Here is a 24205-nt window from a genome sequence, read left to right as displayed (position 1 = left end):
GATTAACCTCACATCCGCACTACATGCTCTTAAAAGAATAAAAAGAATTAATGAAATATGAGGAAGTGCAGATTTCAACTTCTAGCAACACATTTTAAGCAAGACTTACAAACTAGTATATAAAATAAGAAGTCAGTGAAAAGACCAGCAATGGTAACAAACTGATCCTGCCATGACATACTAGCGAGGATGTTTTTTTAGAAGTGTTTAGAGGTGTAAAGTGATAGCACAATTTGCTTACTACTGACAGTTCAGGTGTCTCATCATAGTATGTGACCCACACTGCAGAAACAACTCTGTAATTTGAGGCAATTTGATGCAGATGCCAAACTTGGCAAAAGTCAAAACTGCAGTACGCTGACAGGTATGCGGGGCAGCTTATAACCAGGGGTTTGTAACACTGCTTTGTAGACGATGTTGGGAAGTCTGATTTCACATGCACCAAGTTTACCACTGCCTAAACTTAAAACACTTTAAAGTACAAAAAATTTTCCAGACTCTTTCATATGGGGAAATAGATTATCTACACCATAAATTATGCTTCTATCTACAACATGCATTTAAAATGATTGTTTCAAGTAGCTAATACGGAAAGCAACTATGAAAGAGAGAGTTCGCATTCATTTGTGCAAGTCCTGAAGCCAGCTGCAGTTAAGCCAGGCTTTCCTTCTAATCCAAAGCCCGCTGGGTTCAACTTATGAAGCATAACATACACATTCAGGCATGGCAATTAATCTCATCAATAACTGAATTTTGTCTCTTGGTTTGTAATCCACGTTCTGTAAACTTAACTCTTCAAATCTTCTCCTTGTGTATGTGAGTTTATTAATAGGGAATACGAGCCAATTCATGAAACCAATACAAGTGAATGGGTCATTTAAGGAGGCCAACATCCATATATTTAAGTTTTATGAAAAAATTATTTCCATTGCATTCATGTGATTATATGAATTGACCTTCTTTCTCTTTTTAAAAGCCTGCAATTTCATATAATTTGCATATGTTGCTTGAGTGAACTATGTTCCCTCAAAATAGGGTGATTTTGGCTAAAAATGAGTGTAATTCAGCCCTGTTTTAAGTACGGGTCTGTTTGGGAATTTGTAATAAAACCTAAGAAAGGTTGCTTTCCAAATAGCTTAGAATCCTTTAATACTTCACACGTGGCAAGTTATTCATACTTGAGTTTGAGTCTTGAGTTTGACTACAAGCAACTGCTGTTTAAAAAAAAAAAAGTCAAATTAAATCAAACCGAAATGTTAAAGAAACTTTATGAATTTTGAAATAAAAAAACAACAACAAAACACATGCACACACCAAAAGACTGTTTTGTGGAGATTTTAGTATGTTCCTAAGCATATTTTGTTCATTTTATAGGTGACTCCCTTTGATCCCTAATTCTGTGTTCTACAAGTTTCTGCCCCAGATCTATTGGCTGCAGACCATTTTGGTTTCAGACCTTTAATCTGTCTCTGTGCCTACTCATATATGGGATTTACATAGCAACCAGCTGGTAATTAGAGTTTCAATTTAACAGCAACAACAAAATGCTTAAAAAGCTGCCCATCACTGATAGCGTGTGTTGGCAGCTAAGTATTATTTTGCTAACTTTGGCATTTACTGTTCAATGCACTGTTAGCTATCTGATTGCCAAAAGCAATTAAAAAAAAATTCAGAAGTTTTCCCATAGAATTAAATGCCCCAATGAGTAATTGCTCAATTTTACTACCCAATAGTATGAAGCATGTATTAGACAGAAGAAGTGATGCCCTAAAGGGCCACTTTAAAAAAATAAATATGCACAACTTGCATATACATGTGCAACAAAGAACGGACATAACTTTAGGTAACATTTAAATTAAATGTTAGTTAGATAAAATGCAGATGGCACTTAGCACATCCATGAGTATTTTCTGAGCCAAGCCTTGCATTTTTTGTTTCAGACAAAATTACCTTGAAAGTCTTGGAACTTTTTCTGGTATGAGTTTCATACAGAAAACTGAAGATGCCTGTTGCAAACAACAAGCTGAGGTCTCTCAAAGTCCAAACCCTAATGCTTAGGCTTGAGGTCTTACAACTCTGCCTCTACTCCGTAATTGTCTCAGGAAAAACAAACTAGCTAATGTGCAGAACACCACGTTTCCATTGGGATGTCACTTGCAGGATGTGCAATCATTTACATATTAACTAGATTTTAATACTTAATTAGTGTAGCACTAATACACTTCTACAGGTATAACTGAAGGGTTCTTTGCCATTTCCTGACCTCTAAGAATTTCTAGCTGAATGTCAGCAGTTACCTAAAGATTTAATGCAATAACAGTACTTTTTACAAACTGAACAATACCCAGGATTGCAACATTCTCATTTGTGCTTTCAGTAATTAAATCTGGGGATATTAGAAGGATGAAGAGCTGTTCTTGCAAATAAAACCCTTCCCTTTCCCTTCTGCAAACATGGAGCCAAGAAAAACATTTTTCCCATTAAACACTTATGAATGACATGATACTAAGAATAGGATTATTTTCTTCCTTCTCTGCATCTAGTAAATTATTTTCTGATCTAGCAGATAGTGGTTTTGCAGACCAGAGACATGCTGTAAAGGTGTTCAAGGATGTCACAGGAGGTTTGAAAGATACCAATTGATTGTTTGGGCTTTTCGGTTTCAGGTTTCTGTGTTTGCACTGTAGTTTATTAAGAACACACAGAACATGAAAGTAAACTGAAAATCTGCATGTACAAATTCAAGAAAAATCAAATAAGTGTGATTAATACGAATATTTTTGCTTCTCAAATGGAAAAGCTCAAAATGTTTTAACATATTAAGCTTTCCTACTATCCCTGTGAAGAGTGTAACTATCTCCATTTCACAAATGGGGAAGGCAACAGAGAAAGACGAGGTGATTTACAGTATCTCTGAATGAGCCAAAACCAGAAGCCAGGAGTCATGGTTTTGAGGCCTCCAGCTGAACCACCTAAACACACTGTCCTCCCTACCCAAGAGATTAGCAGATTTTTCCTTCGCTCAAAATGCTGTTTAAGGAGAGTGAGGCTATGCTGAATAGAAGAAAGGTCCTCCTCCAAAGAGGCAAACACCTTCTGCCGTCACGCGCTTTGAAAAAAAGCAACATGTGCGAGTCTAAGGAATTGAACTGCAACACAACTGTCCAGAACAGCTATTGAAGAAAATTCTTAGTTCATCATGTTTATGAGTACCATGTGGCACTAATTTAAGACAACTACAACAAACCAGATTTTTCTCCTGTTAAGCATCAGACTCAGACAAATTTTTAAAAAATCAGTATTATCTTTTTAAACAGCAATTGCATGTAGAAATGGCTAAGCAGAAGCATTTAACTGATTCAAAGTCACTAGAGTTTTTATAGATAACTGTTATATTTAATTTGTAAATTTCCAAAATAAATAGCAATTATTTGAGACTTCCATGCCTCACTTAAATAATTAACCACCACCACCATCGATGAGATTGCAGTCTGCTAAACCTGCATGTAGCAGCAGACATCCTGTCACACCCAGGAACCTCCTGGCCCATGCAAAACACACCTCAGGAGAGAGGAAGCATTCAACTCCCACCGATTCCATGATTGAAAGTTTTATCTTTGCCTTTTTTATCACAAGAAAATAAAAATTATTTTGGTAATTTTGAAAATGCATGTTTTGAAAATAATTTCTGGGGAACGGTCTGAAAATATTTCTAGGAATAAGCCAGCATTTTTTTGTTGGTTCTATGCTAAATAAAATCTCTTTGATCACTTCAGTGCAAAGGTTTTTTGCATTTTAAGCTTTCCACATTTTCAATCTTAACATGAATGCTTTAAAGAATTTAGGTTGGTCTAAATGTGCTATTTTGGGGGTAAATCTGAACAAAGACATTAATATATTATTTACCAGCTCAAACAAGGTAACTCACACGTAACAGGACACAGAAAATTCTTATATTTGTTAGATAGCCTACTTTTCTTAGATTTTTACACTAACCATTTACTGCCTCTGAAAACAGTTTCTCACAGGGAGTCAAAAGCAAAATATAATCTGTGCTAGACACATCTTGACAGCACCTATGCATTCTCTGCCCCTCAGAAAATAATCCATTTCATTTGGAGTGTTCCCTCATAGGAGACAAATGGGTTTTCGTTTTTCTTTTCCTTTTTCTTTTAATTATGTGTACTGTGTTACAAATAAAGGCTAACACCTGGCCCCTCTCATGTGCAGGGCTAACTGACAACTAACCACTATGGGAATGGACATGTCATACCAGTAATTTTTTCAGGGAGCTGCACTCCAAGTGAATGAGAAAGCCAGAAAGTCCATTTTCCAGTACAAGGTACTCACTGGAAAGCTCTACAACAGACACTGGCTTTGCTCACCATAGCTTAAAGCAGTCCTGGAGTTCATGATTCTCTTCCACTGAGCCCAACAGCAAAGCCTCATTGATTTGCTGGGTCAGTCTCGTTGGAACAAACACTGGGTCTTATTACAGGTTTCCTACAGTAACTAAAAGGAGTTCAAAATCAGGTCCAAAAGTCTGACATTACTTGCTTTCTTGAAACAGTAATGTAGTTTATAAATTCTGGGTTCTAATTCAGTCATCAAAATGTTTTTAAAAACATGTTCAAAACCACTCCCCTAGTAGTAGTCAAATAACAAAAAAACCCTACCAAACCAACAGTCTAACTCTAGCTGTAAAATTAAATCTGGAAAATTAGAAGTCTTGCAAAAAATAACGTTACTCTCATGCATGTTAAACTTCGCAAACAAGTTGGAAGGATAAATGGAGAACCACCTCAGTATGAAATAAAAATGAGTCAGAGGAGATATATTCCACAATGGACAATGGCTCATCTTTTATGACTTACAACACAATGATCTGATTACTGAATGATAGAAGAAAGATGCAGTTTTACTTAACAAAATTTTGTATCACGAACTAAAGGCAGGTTTCAAGACAAAAGACCAAATTAATTTAATGAATTGTCTCTTTAAATGGATCCTCTCTTTAAGCAGGTATGTATTTGTATTAAACCACCCCATGTCCCAAAGCATATTCACAGGGAAAAAAGGATCATTGACTTCTAACTTTTCATAAAAGCATCATTCATTATTACACAGCATTAACTTTTGTAAATAACGAAGCAGAACAAAACATAAAACCACTATTATGAACAAATGTCTAAAATAGGTTTTGATAAAAACCTGTAAATCATTTACATCAGCAATGAAGTGGGCTGCCCATTGGAAAAACACATTTTATTCTCAGACTAATCTCATCTTTGGCAGAAGCTTAGCTATAACAATTATGCTGTTTATGAATAAGGCGAGATAGATTACAAGCACACAGGCTTTCCTTCTATTTGAGTGTTTAATTATGTAGCCACATGAAGACTCATTTATGTATTTTTAAAATGTTCTAGAAGTTGTTTCAGAGAACTTCCTTCTTCAAAAACTAGTATCATACACCTCCTCAAGTGCTCAGTGGGGAAATGTCCATTGTACCTAGACATTTTGGGGAAAGGGGGGTGGCGGGAGGGGGTATTCCCTAAGCAGCACTGAAAAATAGGTATTCATTTATAAAAATGCAGGAGCATACCTTCTGGCCAAGAAACAGACTTTTGGTAGACAGGACTGTGAAACCATCTGCAGGAGTTCCCTCTGTTGTACTGTCAGCACTGGCTGATTTGCTCACTTCTCCCTGCTTCTTCTTCCGAAAATATAGTTAATTAGTTAACTCAAGGCTGAGAGAAAAACACTGTTTAATAACACGAAGATATATGACATGCCATAAATGTTTACCAGGCAATAAAATGCCAGTACAAACACTGGCATTTGGATTTTATCCTTTAGTCTAACTAAAGTGACTGATTACAGCTGAAGGAATCAATAGGAAAAATGACCTCAACGTCTGCATATCTGCATAAGCCTTTTCTTGCCTACGACAGCGCACAATTCAGATGACAGTTGTCTTAAAATGTTGCAGAAAAAAAATACAAACAACCCCAAACTTTTAACAGCTTTCTAATGGCTCGTGTGCAAAAAGATAATGTATCTATCTATATGTGTGGGCAGACATTCATTCTAAGGTAAAAAACCGACTTGTCAGAGTTCAAATTTTGTCTCTTTGAACAGAGGTGCTCCCAGATTTCACAAACTTATTTTTAGAAATACTGCTTTGAAATCTGGCTGTCCTTAGAGCCAGTGTCAGAACAATACATCTACTTTCAACCTGCCTAGTAGCAGGAAATGGGCTGAACAGTTTTCTCTGTCTTGTTTAAGGTGATCACTTTCCTTTATCTCCAGTAAAACTGAAGGGGGAGAAGGAGTTCCCCTCAATCACCATTCTTTTTTTTTTCAACTGTATTACTGAATAAAAATGATAAGTTTCAGGAATTAATTGATTTACTGAATAAAAATGAGAATTAGGAACATTTTGAAAAGGATGCTTTATGAAGAAGTGAATTGACTGATGTGGTTATAAACTCAATTGGTGCCAAAAATCATTTTGTATTTTCAGTAAAATTACTACTTATGATTTCACATAAATATCTGGTGCCTCAGTAATACCTATGCTGAAGCTAAAAAGCACACCTGGAATATTAAGCAAGCCACTGTTCTCCTATTGTCCCTTTCCAAAGTATATAAACTAAATCTGTGGCTGAGCAACTAAAATGACTTTGATGCAAGGGTATATTGGCGCTTCTAAAAGCTGCAACCATGCTTTACTTTACACAAATGTTTTGAAAATTAGATTTTCATGGGTCCTATTTCAATTCCCTAGGAGTTTACTGTTAGCCAAATACCAATATAGTAAGCAGACAATACAGTTTATTGTGTGGAAGAAAAACAGAACCCCACAACAGACTTCCTGCTTTTGTAATCAAGTAGGGGAAAAAAATTCCAGATTTAGGGAAATTATTAGCGCATGGTTATTAGAAGCACTGCACTTGAAATGTCAGCTACTAGGTGTTCTAAGAGAGAACACTAAATTCAACAGTTCGAAAAACAAAAAAGTGAAACAATCAGAAGAGTGACCAAGTAAACAATAACAGAGACATACAGGATGAATACAGAAGCTTTGACCCGGAAGGCAACTTTTCACATGCATTGTCCATTTCATGTGAAATTCGTGTACTTTTCTTCCTACTTTCATAACCTATTCCTTGACTGTAGTTGTTTTGGGGAAAAAAACCCAAAACAAACCAAAACAACCAAAAAACCCCCAAAACAAACAAACAAAAAACGTTGGTTACACATGTATACATTATAAAGACTCCCTACTCCTACAAACTGAAACTAAAAAAAGGAATGAAGGAATTTTCTTATTAGCTTAAAAAAAGATGTTATTCTTAGTTTCCTAGCATAAGAAAAATCACATTTTGGTCCTCTTGTTCTTCCCCTCACCTCCACACTTCATTTTGAATGAGTTTAATTAATTACTAGGAATTAAAAAAAAAAAGTCTAAACATGGAAGAGTCTCATCTATAACACACTAATAACAGAGGGAACATCTGTGGGTCTTTAGCTCAGCCAAAGAAATTCTGTGTAGCCACAATACAGTTTCTCTGATGCTGCAAGAGACTCAGCTACCTGATCTAGCAGAATTGCATCCTACTTCAGAAGCAGTATTTCATACTCCTTGGATTTCATCAAATCAACTAAGAGGAATCTTATACTAAGCTGGAACAAAACAAAACCCATTAAAAAAAACAACAAACAACAGGAAAATACAACAATTGAAAACAGGACTCTGACATGCTAACAGCTGAGGACATTACTACAACGTAAGTGACTTAGGCTGTTGTTTTTCTTCAATACTTGTAATTGCAAAATGCTGCTTTAGTGTGACTTCACTTTTGAAAAAAATACCCAGATTCCCCGTTTCTTGCAGACAAATATCAATACTTGAACAAAGTCCAAGCAAGTTTACTGTGCCTAGCCCAATGCAGGCACCTGCGCAGTCACAGCAAAGCTACACCTACAGTTGCTACATCAGGTCTCGTTTGCTCACCAGTAAGGTGTAACTAGTATAGCCCCCATACACCCTCTTCTGCCTCTTGGTGCCTCCAGCCTGTGCCTGCCTAGCGACTGTTTCATACAAAGAATAGAGTATTTACAGCCTGCCAGCCTGTCCTATAGACCTCTGCCACTTCTGGGGGTTTTCAGACTTCCAGCCGCACTAGGGAGAGGGCAGCCACTCCTCCTTCAGCATTTCTTACACTGCCACTGAAATCACTATCATTAACAACACATGGAACAGAAAGTCCACCCTACGTGATGCTCCCTACAGCTACTACTAGCAAGCTTGTTTGGGTTATAAATGAACAGATTACTCTACCTTGGACTTCCTTGCCCCTTTCTTGCCGCCTGTTTTCTTTGATACAGTTTTTTTCTGTGATGGAGACTTTGCCTTCTTTGCTGGAGGTGGAGTGATGATGGCTTCCAGTTTTCCTTTTGATCCCCGCTTCTTTGCCAACAGCTCTGGGTGAATATTGGGTAACACTCCACCACTGGCTATGGTGACCCCTTTCAATAGCTAACAAAAAAAAAAAGTTGTAAATGACAAATTTCAGCATTTACTTACCAATAAACAGAAAATGGCATTTACTGCAAACTTTGTACATTGCCTTGAGTTTTAACTGGTTCTTGTACGTTTCTCAACTCATTATCCTTGAAGAAGAGAGACACGAAATGTATGAAATGAAGTTGATCATGTACTAAATTATAACTATAAAGGGAATATGTATTCTTCTTGCCTTTATGCTTGTTACTGTCAACATCTCTTGGGCTCACACAAGATCTGTTTCTGTGAAGCCATGCAATGAAGACTGTTACCCAGCTACTAGAAAACAGGACAGCCCCCGCCACAGACATGAGGGCTTTGCAGGGCAGCCTGCGTGAGGGATGGGACCCCAGAGTCCATGGTACAGGACTGCAACGGGTACCATGCTGTGGAGAACACAATATATGTCCCAATTGCTGAATTTTCTTGAAAGGGCATTGTTTAAAACAGAATTTTTCTTTCTTAGAAAAAGAAGGGTAACATTTATACAAACATCTATACCTGGAAGTCTTTCTTCAAAAAAATCTGTATGTAGTTGAAGAAAAGCAGATCAATATTCAAAAGTGTGCAGTTCATTCAAGCCTTTAAAAGCAGAGGTGAAATATATCATGTTCTGTATTTAAAACCACTTTAATCCATTTTTTATACATCTAACTGGGACTAATTCACTATTTGGGAGGATACAAACAGTGACATCAAAGTCCCTCAGGTACTCCCACCTTTTGATTCGTGTTTACTGCTCCCCAACCACAACTCAATGAGGCTCCAAGCTTACAAAGGGATGATGAATGGAAAATACTATCAAATTTCAGACAAAGCCAGGAGGAGGTTGGTTTGGGGATATTTTTTTTCCCCTGCTCCATCATGATACACAGGTTTTGAAAAAGTATCTTTTCAGACGTGTTTTTTACAGCATCTCACACAAAGGGACTTTAATCCTAGCCAGTGCCTCTGGCTGACACCACAACACTGTAATAATAATGCCTGAATATTTTTGGCTAAGTTAAAGGCATCCTGAAATCTGCAAAGGACACAGACATGCAAGAATTCCAGAGCTCTTAATTCTGTGGTCACAATGACAGACTTCAATGGGAACAGGATAGGTCCCACTGAGTCCTAAGCTGCTTAAGGGGGAAAACAAAAACAAAAAGCATGTACGAGATTTTCCCCACATCTTTGTAGAGTTTATGACAACGTCCCACTCTAACAGAATTGGTTGTAATAGTGCGAGCAAATGTCATATTACATCTCCATTGCATTTTTACACATTTTACATAATTAAGCTGAGTGCTGTAGGTAGTTACACAGGCAGTGTGCTAGTGAGTGAATGAGCTGTTTCCTGGCGGGCTACTCAATAAGCAGAGGTCTTGAGTTACAATTCAGCTATACGGAAAGACAATTTAAAAAGCCCTAAAGGAAATCCTGGCCCTCACACGGTGGAGTTTTTTCTTACCTGATTTAATTCTTCATCATTTGCTACAGCCAACAGGATGTGTCTAGGAGTGACTCGACCCTTCTTGTTGTCCCTTGCTGCATTTCCAGCCAATTCAAGAATTTCCGCTGGGGAAGAAGTAAGCTCCTTTTAATTACATTGTGATCATTAAGAAAAATCAATGTGTTATTTAGCATCCATGCAAAAAGATATCTGAACTATATCATGTTATTCCTAACTGCTGTAGAATACCCTCAATAGACATTTAACCCTAAAATTACAATTTTCTTTTATATGTCTAATCACTGAAGGGCAAATGCACTTGAAGTGCTGTGGTCTAAACTATATTTACTTTTTGTCCTTTTAAAGCAGGTACCCTAGATTCTTGACTTTTCAGTGTTCTTCTCAAGGCTACTGTGTGTTCACCTCTCCTATCAGGTGATGGAGTACTAGCTGTACAAATGCTATAGTTTTTTTTTCTCAAACCTGTCATAAATGTGAGTTTTGGCTTGCATCACTTCTACTTTTTTATTACTGGAAAAGATGTTATTCTCAGTTTCTAATTTTTAACATTATGGAAGCATGTAAGCACACGTCCATGTTAGGACACTAAAAATACAAACTCTGCTGCTACACTGACTTAATGATTTTTTTTCTCTCTTTGAGAAAAGTTTCTGTCCAGAAAAAGTAATTGATGAATCACATTTGTTTGCTCCTAGTAAATTATCTCCTTAGAAGAAACTTCCAGTCTTGACAAAATACGTTTAACAGCTGTGCATATGATGGCTTTTATTGGAATTAGGAAAGATTAACTTGCTCCCTTGCAAGGATCTGTGAAGTGAAAGGCTAGAGCATTACCTGCTAACTTACCTGTCTTCAACTCAACAAGCCTTAGGCAAAGAATGCAATTACAAGAAAGTCTGGGGAACAATTAAAAAAAATGACATAACGTGTTTATCTGACTTTGCAATTATGTGCTATTGCTGTTTCCGTTACACACAACCTTTCATGTCCCTCTGTACAGACTGTGTTTCACTATTGCTTTTGGTATATTTCCTTTTGCAAACGTGGTAACATTTGGAGAAAAAGAGAAAAAAAGAAAATGAAAATGCCTTTTTTACATCTATTACACACTAATATATTAAAATTTAACATTAGAATAGGGTATGAGCTTGATTTCACATTTAACCACTGACTATACCATGAAAGCTCTCCCATAAGCTTGCTTTAGAGGCAAATAGAACTGAATTAAGACATTAATCTGGAAATGAAAAAGACTAAAATCAAAGCTCACATGACCACATGTCTTTACAATAACACATAGTAAATCTTAAGTAATACTACATAGCACAGACTATAGCTTTTCATTAGGCTGAATTTAACATGATTCTCCAATTATTTTTCATCGTAAGTCCCATAATAAGCTAGTTATGACACCTACTGGAAAACTTACAGCTGCTTCTGGATATTCTACAGTTAAGCTTCATTGGGGATTTTGGTAGGCTTTCACTATTTTTGTGTTTTTCAAAGTGCACAATTAACTTTTTTATAGGGCAAGATAGAATATTAAGTCTAAGCCCCCAAAAGTAACTCAACATTTCATGCTGACAACAATTGCTTTAATTTATTTTTAAAGAAGGATTAGCAGGGTAAGGTCAGGTTGACTATGCTTTCCACACCTCCAAAGAACTCAAGCTGGCATAATCCTTTTCACATACTTCTCAAAAGCCACAGCTCAGACATATGAGGTTTAGCTTGCATTCAGCACTGCATACAGCCGCCTGTTGTGACAGAAGACCTGCATCACCCTCCAACGGACAAGCTGCGCTCTTGGTTACACCCCATGCATCCCCCTGACCTCAGTAAGATTCTGTGTCACTGTAGTAACAGCAGCATCTCCACCTCTCTAGATCAGGAATTGTTTTGTTTGTATCTCAGACTTCATTAGTGGCTGAAAAGCATGGGAAGGATTTGCCGCAAACAGCAGACTACTTTTCGGCTTGCCTCTGCTTCCCCCACCTCCACTTCTTTACTGCATCAGGCACTGCTGAACAGTTGGGCCGTGTTATTCTCTGCAACTGATCAGCATAACTATGCAGACAGGTCATTTTGTAACTAAAGAGTCTAAGAAAGTGTTATGCCTGTAAAGCACAGAGGAATGTTTTATTTGTTCCTCATAAAACTAAAATGTCTGCCTTGTACAGTGGAGAACTGTTCTTGTAAGTGCTAAGCCCTCTTCCTTGGACAGGAAACTCATTTTGAAATTACAGTTTTCTAATGGTCCTTTAGGGAAGTTGAGGTACCCCACTTCCTTTTCAGGAACAGAATGCTTTGCACTGGCGTTGAGGACCACAAAAGAGGAGCTTGGGGAGAGGGAGAGAGGAGGAGGAGAGCACAAAGGGTGGAATTTTTCTTCTGGCCTTCTCCTCAGTTCTCCAATAATAATCAAGTATTGCTTGTACGTGCAGAGAGACCCACAGCACAGAGAACAACAAAACTCAGCTATGCACACAAGTCTGGTCAAAGGGGGACTCTCTCCTGTTTAAAAACAGAAGATTAGGAGGTATTCGAGCTGAAGCCAATATACGCAACAATTTTTTGATTTAGCACTGACACAGACAAACCTAATTCAAACCCAACAGATCAGGGCACTTACAAATGCTAGAAATGAAGACTTTCTGGATCTGGATGGCATCTGGACTACTCGCCTGGATTTTGCTTGCAGCCAGCTTTACTTTCACATCTGTTTTATGCTACTTTAATTCTAAAGATTTCAATGGTGTTTCATCCATGTTTTAAACCAATTTAAAATTAGATTAAAATCTAGCTCTCTCTGTAAGGGAGCTGATTCAAATTTCCAGAATAATCACTCTGGATTTAGGTGTGGAGCTGGAAAGAGTAGTAGGTGGGAAAAGGTATTTAAAATTGAGATGGGATCCAAAATCTTAGGTCAGACCTGTCTTTGGAAGTGCCGTTCTACCAGGTTCAAAGGTTTGAGTCATTGAAGAGTTCTGTTTCATTAAAGGTAATCTTCCAACAGTGGGGAAAAAATAGGCATTCAAAAATCAACTCCTGCAACTGAACAGGGTCAAGAGAGAAAGCATTGCTTGTAAGTGTTGAGGCAAAAGAAAGTGTTAAGAGCTTCCATGACATCACGATTCACTCAGCTTGTATTTATCCAGCCAGAAGGCCAAAACAAGAACATTTACAAAAATGAGGCCTCACAAAAAGGATGTAAGTTGTATAATGTCTATTCCATTCCTTTAATATATTTACTCCAGGCATTTCCCCCCTAGTGAATAATTACACCATCACCACTCAGGCAAAAGGCAACTATGAGACACACTTTACAGAAATACCGAACAACCAAAATCTCTGTTTGTTTTTTTTTTTTTCTTTAAATGAGGCAAATATACAAGTTATTCAATATTATAAGCTTTTGAAGGTATAATTCTTCAATTACTAATATTGAAATCTTAGGTTAATATGAAGAGATACTCCTTACATTTGCACAAATGACTTTTTCTGCACTTTTGAATAATTTCAAACAAAAAAAGCAAACCAACATGTATTGCTTTAACTGCAGATATAAAGCAATCCAGTGAAACAGCTGAGAAGTATATAATTAGGAAAGAAAAAAAATAAGTAGGAATGCCATGTCAGCATGTGATATATTCATGTATGGACAGCTGTTACGTAGCAAGAGAAGAGTTGAATGCCTTAGAAATCTGACGATAACATGAGCACATCAATTTGATGTAAAAGACATGATTAATATTTTTCTTCTTTTCAGTCATTGTTAAAGTAGAAGGTTAAAGTGGGAAGAGAAAGTCCTAAAAGTTAAGAAATTTTATCTTAAAATTTAACTTAAAGGTAGTTCTCATTTATATCAACTGAAAAAATCCTTTGTAATATTTAGAACTAGGCAAATGGATATGGGTAGTGAAAACTGGTCTAAGCCTGTTCTCAGCACTTGAACCAAAATTGCTTTTCTTCTGCTGAGGTTTTTAAAAGTTCAGTTAAATATTTTTAAAGGAGAAAAGAAAACAGGTTGTATATCTTCGTACTTAAGCCTGAGATAAGACCACAGGAAAAGCTGTTCTCAAGACATTTCCTACTCAAACACAACCAAAAAGTGTTAGAAGTCTCCGCAGAAACCTCATCCTGAAGCAAGTTTTCAGGGCGAGTTCCTCATCCTTTACTTGCAGAGACTCTGACCTCTGGCCATCTCTTGGACATCCTACTAAGTTCCCAATTTTATTATTTGCATTTCCCTGTTTCACAGTCGTACTGCTCTGCCTTGAATACTGTTGCTTTGGAATTTCACAACACTTGCAAATTTTGAAACAAGAACTCAAGACAAGGTTAAAATGAAGCAAATTACTATTAGACCAAAACAAAGCAGGCACAGTAGCAACTGCAGACCTGGATGGAAACAAAAGCAAATGCATTCTTCCCCCGCTCCTGGAGAATGCTCTAGCTCATTTATCCTAATTTTCAAACAAAGTATTACTGGTCATTACTGAATAAAACTCCTTTAAAGCCTAAATGACAAGGCCTTTAGCTTATCGTGCATTCCAGGCTATAATACTTTCTAAATGTAAATAGTCAACTCAATCTGGTCTGAATTTATCCCCAAAATGTTTTTTCTTCTTTTTTTTTTGGTTTACATCTCAAACTAAAACACTGCTGTTGCATTGAATCCTTTTGTCCACCTTCTCTTCAGGGAGATGAAATCATAGCTTTGAAAATTAAACTCTTAACAACTAACAGGTGATGTGTTGACACAAGGCCAATTTCTGAACATGCAAGTTCCAACAGGAACAAGCCAGGGGTTTCTAAAAAATTTTGAAGCCCCTCCTCAAAAGAAAATTGAGAACAATATCCAGAAATCAAAGAAAAATGAATGTTGATACAATTCCATTGAGAAAACATGCATTTGCTACAAAGCCAACTACATGACAAGGAGTCTGTTTATTGTACTTTAAATTAATCATCCTTCCATCAGCATTTTATTGACTTCAGAATCATTTTACATGATTCCGGAAGGTTTTAACCCAATCAACCCCAATCAACCCAGACTGTTAAGAGTTTCCTGCATTCTTCTCTCTGTGTATTCCACCCAATCCCCCTGGAATCTGCAGTTGTGAGAGTGAAGGTAGAATCATTTAACAACACTTTCCCTCTCACGCATTCCAATAAAACAGTTCTCAGCCTTGGTTCAAAGTCATGGAAATTTGATGCAGTGAAAATCAATTCAAGAATTTTGCTGCTTTGAACAAGCCTTGATGAAACCTCAAGTCTCAACAGGGCAATCATTCTCTTAGGGTGCGATAAAAAACCTTCAGTCTTTAGTGTCTGAGCTGTATCAAAACTAGGCCCCTTAAAGGAGAAACTGTTAACTTTGCCAAGTTATTGTAAGTTTTGCATTTCTGTGAGGCAGATGACAGACTGCTGTTTACATAAAACTCAAGTTCAGGCCACAAAAGTCACTTCCACTTAGAGCCTTCTGATCTGACTCGCACTTCTTTTCAGCTCTTTTCTACACTTTAATACCATTCATTATTTTCTTTGTAAGAGATCCCATGTTATTTAACTTCCCAATTTTTTAAATTTTTTGGTTAACTATTGATCTGTAAAAGGTATGTAAGCTCACTTCTCAGGGAAACCTGAAAACCAGGAAACCTGAAATCCACTTTCTACTGAAAGTGAATTTCAACTCAAATGTTATTTATTAGAACAGTTACATCCCATGTACTAATTTTAAAAGCGATAGTCTATTTCTTCTCCACTGACTTAAAGAATCCTGATCTAACCCAAATTAACCTTTTTTCTTTTCCAGTGGAGCTTCCTCTACCTAGCAGTTTACACCTTGCTGTTACTCCTAACAGTTTACATACGTTTTAGAAATGCACTCAAACACAATTAATATAACTGCTGCCAGACGTTACTTGATCGAGTGCAGCATGTATGGTTTGGTCCGGCTGTCACAGAGTACAGGAGACCACTCATGTCTTAAGACTCGGTCCTAGTTTAGTCTTTGACCTTTGCAGGCACATGTTGGGAACTTGTATTTCCAAACGTTAAAGAAGTCAAGTGGCAGATGCCAATCATCTACTGAAACTCAGTGAAAATTTATAACATTATTAACAAAAAGAGGAAAGGACTTCATATTGAAATTTTGGATTTTACTGAAGTGACTCCAAACCATGGGCTTGAAAGAGGATAGGGATATGCGTATCAAGGGTGTGCGTACCCATGCCCCTACAAAGAGCAACAAGACATACAAGGCAGTGTCAAAGGCTTTACTAAACAATGACCAAAGCTGATGCAATCCATATATGCTCTGCTCTCATTTTTCTAGTGCACTCATTGCAACATGATCTGGCAGATGGTGATAATGGTTTTATTAGATACTGCCTCTGCCAGTGAGGGAAGTGGGATTCAATGTTTACTACTGAAAATATTATGACTCATTAAATTGCTGTTGTCTCAAAGTCTTTCCCCCACATCAAGTCTTTTTGTATCAAGTTAGCAAAGGAAGCCATAATAAATACAAGTATCTGTAGACAAATACAACTGTTATTATTTGGAAGAAATATATTTACAAGTATTTTTCCCTATTACTTTACAGAAGCAGTATAGGAGTGACTATATAGATTTTTCAAAAAAAAAAAAGGCATTGAACATGCTATGTCTGGAGAACAACGCATGTAAAAAATTCTATTATTTTGGGTGAACGTATGGACTAGTTATAACTTCACTGGAGCAAAAAATACATCTAGCCTGACACCCTGTCCCCAGCCAGTGCCCGAGAGCAGATGCTCAGGAAGATTAAAGGAACAGGCAAACTTAAAATGCTGTTTTTCCAGAACATTCCTGTTGATTCCAGCCATGTGCAACTTAGTGGTTTCCCAACTTAGAAATGCCATCTTTGTGTTTAGTCCCCCAATGGATTTTATTTCTATGGATGTGTCTAATTGTTTTCTGAAACCATTCAGAATGGTTTGGTATCCATTTTTGGCATCCATAACATCTTGGGATAACAAGCCTCACTTTCAATTTGGAGGAAAAATACCTCCTGTTTGTTTTAAAAAATATTGTACTTCACTGTATACCCCCAAATTTATTTTTCCCCAATGAATTTTATATTGAGAATGGAGCATTCATAAATGTACTATGGAAAAAAGATTGAAGACCAAACACATAACATGATCTGACGTCAGGCATTCTTAAATAATCCTTATGGAAAAAAGAAAAGGGGAAAAAATCATGCTTACAATACTTGATGTAAGAACTTCTAAAGTTTGGAAAATCTGAGGAAAGAAACTGCTTGCTAAATACTGCACGCTATTGTAGAAAGGTAGGATGTCTTCCTGCTTTCTAGTTGTGCTATAACTGTCAGTCTCAAGAATAAAGGGCCAAAGAAGAAAAGACTTAAGCTTTATAGATTCTTTTGTTCTTCTCAACAAGAGATACAAGTTGAGACAAAGGTAAGGGTAGAAAAAAAATGCGTAGCAAAATCAGCCATATTTTTATTTTACACTTCACTTAAATTCCATTCTTCAAAACAAAGGGTAATACCAATATTAAATTGAACAGCAATTTATGGTAGAAGTCATTACTTTGTTGCAACTTAGCTAAACAAATAGATGTAATGACTGTTATTAGAATAAAAAGAATTTAATTATAGATCTAACGATATTAAAATATAACTAAAATTTAGCATTTCCAAGGGAGAAAATAGTTTAGTGACCATGATGTAAAAACCAAACCAACCCAGCCCAGCATTTTGTACTTTATCGCAATATGACACACATCACAATGCAAATTCTGTTGCACATTTACCCCCCTGAAGTAAGTGTTTATACTGACATATCAGTATGCACAGTTAGGGCTTTTATTATGAGAAAATGCTTTGGCTTTTATTGTTTTTCATCAAACCTGATCTGTGTAGCTTGGAGAATACATTAGGACCCTAATCGGGTAAGTATTTTTGTATTGACAGCTTTTGTAACTCGGAGATCCGCTGAAGTTTATGGGACTACAAGATAAGATAGGCATATAGGTAAGTGTTTCCAGGGTTGGAGCCAAGGAATGGCTTATCAGTAAAAGAAAACTCTTCATTTATATACATTTAAAGCACACTGATTCATGCATTTTTAAGTTCAGAAAGAAAGTTGCTCATTCAATTGGTAACAATGCAAAGTTTTATATCTGAAGAGGCACTTCTTACATGTACAGCAATTTTAAATTGTGACAATCTCACTTCTCTTAAGAGCATGACACAAGTCTTACGTAGAAGAGGAATGTTACAAAGGAGCTTTGCTCTGCTGATATTTTCAAAAGGTACCTGCTTGTGATGCAATTGCCATAAACAACCCTGCTGTTGTTTATGTTGTTTTAGGTCCAGTACTAATCCATATTAAAAACACTGGATCTCAAGAGGTAGTTTCATGCTTGCTCAAGTAACGCACAGGTCCTACAAACGCCTAATTTATTTTAAACCTCTTTTGGGACACAGTTTGTGGCACAACACCGTAATAGGGATTCGTGTTTCTAAAGCTGCCTGTTTAAATAGAAGAAATGTATCTTGGTAGTGAATGCATGTTTCAACGGTATCAAAAAAGATAGTCAATTGATTCTCTTCTTAAATTTCATTACTCCCTAAGGACCGTTATTTATGGTAGTCTCAGAATGCCTGGAACTTGAATCTGCTTCTAACCTAATACTATTTTACTGTGGACCTCTGAGCTCCCCTCTGCTTCCAAGCAGAAGTTCAGCAGTACATCTGCTTTGACAAACAGGGCAAATGATTGTTTTCCTCTGTGACCCTGTACAAATTTTCAGCAGCGAGCAGAACACAAGAGGTGAACAGCAGTTCAAGTTGATCAGCTTGCACATTGGAAAGCGAGCGTCTGAAGTGAGCAGTTGAACTTACTGCATTCAGAAGGACTTTCATTTTGCAGCCAATCAGCAGCTGGCTTAAGAAAGTTTTCCACATCGAAAATTAATCAAGATGAAAATGCAACGAACTGAGCTCCAGCACATGAACCTCCATTAAGGGATTCTGGTGACATCAGAAAGCCTGAAAACAAAAACTCAGGTAAGCACCAGAATGCCTCAGATGCAATTCTAACCGTGGGATTCAAAAGGTGCTTATTTTACATTTTAACAAAATACATGATCAACAGTACACAATGGGCAATAAAAATCCAGTTGAGAAAAAAAATCTAATGGAGAAAACAGATATTTAACATTTTCTCCTACCTTACTTCAGTATGTACAGAACAAATATAAATCAAAGTCTCATTTCTTCTCTATTCCTGTTCTCCTGCTGTTTTATAAACTTCTCCTTCTCCTCATTTGCTATGACATTTTGGCAATTGAAAATTATTTACAGTGTAGAGAAGACGATGGGGGGCAGGGGGAGCAGAAATCACTTGCAGGCCTGGTTCTTGCTGCCTTTAAATAGGTTCAAGAGATTTCTATTTTTTAAGGGCAAAGGAGTATCTTTTTCAGTTAGTAAGAAAGTTTGGACTATATTGTAACTTGTGCAACCAACACAACTGAAGGGAACATACCTGATTATATCTATGGCTGGACCAGTCCTGACAAATACAAAACATAGAACTCCACCTGAGTGGCTGCAATGCCCCAATGAAGCCTGTGGCCATCCTCTTGACTGACCTAGTATTTTTTTTTTTTTGACATAAACTGATACTGATGCACTACTTTGCAGAGAAAATAAGGAATGGATTGCAGTTTTCTGAAGTACGTTAGGGAAGATAAACAGGCAATGAACCATTGTAAAACAAGTGCCACAATAAGGAAAAAAGATAAAAGGAGTTACTAACACTGAACTTCTTGCCAGCTTAAAGCTGTTGATAATGCTTAAAATTAGTTCTGCAGCATAAGCAGAAATTAATCAAATATTCTGACTATTCCCTGCAAGACTGGCAGCGCTGCATGAACTGCTACTGCAAAGAAGGAAAAGAAGTAAGAACCACGCATTATAGTTCTTGAGCATCCACGCTATTCCTCCAGAGTAAAGAAAGGAAGTATATCCACTTGCTTCAGTAACGTTAAAACTCAGAGGTACTTCCTGTACATTCACCCACAAACACACACTTGCATCCTATTTACAGTGGACATTACACATTATTTCCTTAGATGAAAAGCAGGAAAGAATAAGCAGGTGGTATGCTTAAGAAACCAAACTGCATACACTGGGTGTGCTGAGGAGAGAATTATTTTGTAATACTACTTCTAGGTAAAAAGAATCTTTAGTGAATAACTAAGAGAAGGAGAATACTCGCTGTGCAACCTGTTTATATGTCAAGTATATTGAAATGTAAGATAAGGAAAAGCACTTTATTAGCTGAAGACAAATTGTACATCTAATAATATAGTAGTTTTATTACCATTATTTTTATAGTTACTGTAACAGACAACACAGGGAAGATGTACTCCAGCCAGACCCTGTAGAAGAAGTCGTCAGAGACTGAAAAGCAGCACAGCGAAGACGCAGTTTTTAGTTCACAGCAACTGAAGCAGCCAAACTAATTCCTGTGTGCTAAACCAGTGCATGTTCCTGCTAGCGGAGCTGTACCGTGTATAAACATGCTAATACAAAACTACGAGAACAACATAAATGTAATTTGAAAAAGCACTTAATCGGGCACAGACTGAAGAAGGGCTTAAATTATGAATGGGCCCATACACTACAAGAAATTATAGCATGTGTATGTTTACTTTCTGATGAGTAGCCGTACATACATGGTAGCAGTAAGTTCTCTTCAAAGTATAAAGCGGATAAAGTCGTAACTGCAGATGGATCCAGAAGAGAACTCCAAGTCTGAACAGCTGGAAGCATTATGGAAGTTCAAATCTCAAATCGAACCAAACCAAAATCCCAGATCTGAGCACATTATGGGCTAATTTCAGATTTACATCAGAGTTAAACTTCAGCAAAGGCCAGCAAAATTTAGCACCTCATCTTCTGAAGGATTAAAGTCAGTGCCATATTTTGCACACACATGAACTAGTTTTCAAACCTTAGTAGGTTCCTTTCTATTAGATCACGTCTCTGTCATTTCCCCTCCTAGTCTTTTCTGAAGTTCTTCTTTCCTACAACTGCTTTTGATATTTTACGTTTTTCCGTCCTTCCTGGATGCACAGGATTGCTTTTTTGATTTAGCCAATTTATTAACATGCCACTTCACATGGTCTCCTTCCTATTATGTCACGTTCCTGCTTTTATTTTGAAATGGTTGAAATGCTTTCATTTAGTTTCAGATCATGTGCTGACATGAGCATCTTTAAAAACTCTCCTGGAGAGAAGTCAGGATTTCTCTGGTTTTGAGAAGTAATAACTGCCAAGAGGTAAAAAGAACACAAACCAAAAAATCTCCAAGCATCCCATTTCAAGGGAGTGTATCTGAATTATACTGAAAAAGATGAATGACCTGAAGTTCAGAAAACATACTGAGCATTAAAGGCTAAAAAATTACACTATATAGAGTGTGAAAAACTTACAGACAGAGAAGGGAAGAAAAAACCCACTAGATTGAAACAGTCATAAAACATAAAACTATTACTAACTCAATAAGGACAGAAAAGAGTATCTGTGCTTTTGCATCTATGTATAAGAATGAAAGAAAACCCTAAGATACAGGATACTAGGACTATTTACCTAGCCTTCAGAGGAGAAAAATAAAGAAAACCCAGCTTAAAAATATTTAAAGGGAGGAAAAAAAGAAGGTACTATTCCCCTTAGCTCTCCTTCCCCCCTCCCTTTTTAATTTTTCCTAAAGAAGTGGTGTGCAAATTTTTTTTGGCTTTTTTATTTTGTTGTTAATCTCCTCAGACAGTTTCTCAAGATGCACAGCAGTTAAAGAAACACCTTTCTTTCCCCAGCCTATTCTTAGCTGCCTAAACCATCACTGCCTCAGTGAACACTAAATCAGTTAACCAGTAACATGTGCTGCTCATTAGCAGTGCCTTAAGCTCACCTGTATTGTTCTGTTTCTTTAAAAGGGCAGCATTCAAAGCACCCTTCAACCTAAGAAGCATTTTATTTGAGTTGTTATTGCTGTACGCAGGAATCTAGCTGAAGGAAATGTTAATTTTTTTCAGGCCATCTATGAAGTTTAAAAGCATTCTTTTAAAGAAAAGGCCCAAATAAAGAAAACTATGAACATGAACAAGTGAAGAAAAAAACCCAAAAGGATACTTGATGGCTGAGAAAATTCAATAATGTAATATGAATACCTTACAGAAAACAAGCACTCTATTAATTATTCTTAATGTTACCAATCTTCAATGGAGGAAGAAACTTTACAGAAAAAAAATCAGCCTATTTCTGTCCTTCAATATCAATATCCATTATAAGGTATCTAAAATTGTCTTAAGAGTCAGGTCACTTTGGTTTTAAATACTCCCAGCAAAGTTAAACCACAAGCTTTGTTACTTTTTGTGCTTAAGTCAAAGAAAGAATGAAGTGCATCTCTTCCTCAGAGACACGGTGCACCCTTATAGCTTAAAGACTACTGTCCCTTGAAACACTTGTATCTGCTGCAACCAGAACATTGACATAAGCAGACGCACTGTAAAAAGAAACACTGCTATGAGAAATGAGATGCAATTCAAGCTTTTCTCTAGTCATGCAAATAGAATCTGTCTCCAAACACTAACCCATCTAGCACTTGTGCTTTTTGCTAGATCCCTAGCCTACAGATACATGCTTGTAAGTCAATCTGGCCGCGAATGTGACTGAACTGGTGGTTTATTCTTATCCATTTTTTAAAATTTATTTTATTTTAAGCAAACCAATATTGTGAAAAGCCCATATGTTGATGCTATTACAGCTGGGGTTAATTTTCCATTAGAAGACTACTTTTGTAATGTTGTTTGTGGGGTAAACTTGCAACATTTTAAGTCACATTTGAGAGGAGAAATGCTATGTAAAGATCTTTACTTGCATGTCTAGTTATGTATGTCTTTGGGCAAAGCATTTTCTTCCTTTGAAACTTCTTTCTAAATGGAGGAAAAATAATATTTTTGTCCTCCAAGAAGGTACTGTGAGGATGAGATAACTATTTCAGGTGTTCTCATTCTGATGTGATGAGAGGAACAGAGAAAGGACTACAAATGTAAGCAAATATGCTATTACATTGATCTGGGGCAGATGAACAGAGTGTGCATTTATACACAGACTCAATCAAACAAATTGCAAACAGCATATGTAGTCTCAAAAATAATCTGTAAATTGAACAAAAATGTTTTAACAATGCTGTAAGCAATCTCAGTCCTGTGTAAACACTGAGAAGCTCTCTATTTAAAAGGAATGTATGTGCTTAACAGACAATTAGAACCCAAACAAAGCCCTCAGGCACAAAATCGGAGCAAGCAGGACTGCAACACTGAAGGCCAAGTCCATACGCATTGATGTTAGCAGGAATCCTTCTGACTGTCTATGTGGAAGAAGAGCATTTACAACAGGTCAAAGCAAATCCAGTGCTGGCATGCACAAAAGCCATCAAAGCTGTGAGGCAGGGGTGGGGGTACCTTGATTTTGGCTTTATTGTGTGATAAGCATAACACTTACTTCAGCTTTTTTAGTCATCCATACATCAGAGGATCTTTTTGATTTTTTTTCTGTGCAAATTCAGTTTGTATTACTACTTTCACTGCTGCTATTTCACATTGTTCAGCAAAACCTACCAGTCAGATATTCCAGTACAGCAGCCATGTACACTGGAGCACCAACACCAATTCTGTATTTCGGGTGGCCTTTCTTAATGTAACGTAGCATTCTTCCAACAGGGAATATGACCCCAGCCTTTGCGGAGCGGGAAGTCTTGGTTGACTTCTTCTTTCCACCCCTGCTGGACATTTTGTCTGTATTGGGTCTGGAACAGCACTCTATATATTAGGGGGGGGTGGGGGGGAAAAAAAAGATAAAAGGTTATCAATAAAGACTGATGCTGTAATACCATATACTGAATTTCAAGACAAATCAGTATTTTAGGGTAGGCAATGCATTAGGCTCCCTAAAACATTCAGACAAGTTGCCTTTTTAGAGTATATACAACAAGAACCTAAAATAATTTTCCACAGAATGTTTGCTTGCCATTGTAATCTTGGCGTAATATAAGCCAGAGAAATTATTTCCCATAAATCTGCTTTGGAATTACTTT

The 24205-nt window shown here is 37.0% G+C and overlaps 1 protein-coding gene across 4 annotated transcripts in view; it reads right to left on the bottom strand.

The window, feature by feature from the left end:
* LOC104074164 (core histone macro-H2A.1) overlaps positions 1 to 23924 on the bottom strand; it is a 39072-nt gene extending 15148 nt beyond the window's left edge. For 2 of the 4 annotated variants that reach the window (XM_009574197.1, XM_009574199.1), the window contains exons 1-4: positions 23730 to 23924; positions 10026 to 10132; positions 8348 to 8545; positions 5606 to 5716 (exon numbers count right to left, since the gene is read on the bottom strand). In XM_009574197.1, the coding sequence (XP_009572492.1) occupies positions 5606 to 5716; positions 8348 to 8545; positions 10026 to 10132; positions 23730 to 23901 (588 nt within the window). In that variant the 5' untranslated portion in view covers positions 23902 to 23924. The remainder of the gene's footprint in view (positions 1 to 5605; positions 5717 to 8347; positions 8546 to 10025; positions 10133 to 23729) is intronic. The other 2 variants (XM_009574198.1, XM_009574200.1) reach the window with 1 other exon arrangement.
* Positions 23925 to 24205: the final 281 nt, after the last annotated feature.

Source organism: Fulmarus glacialis, unplaced genomic scaffold, assembly GCF_000690835.1.
Source record: "Fulmarus glacialis isolate BGI_N327 unplaced genomic scaffold, ASM69083v1 scaffold7923, whole genome shotgun sequence".
NCBI lineage: Eukaryota > Metazoa > Chordata > Aves > Procellariiformes > Procellariidae > Fulmarus > Fulmarus glacialis.
The sequence above is the reverse complement of the archived record's forward strand: the minus strand, read 5'-3'. Positions and strand labels throughout refer to the sequence as shown.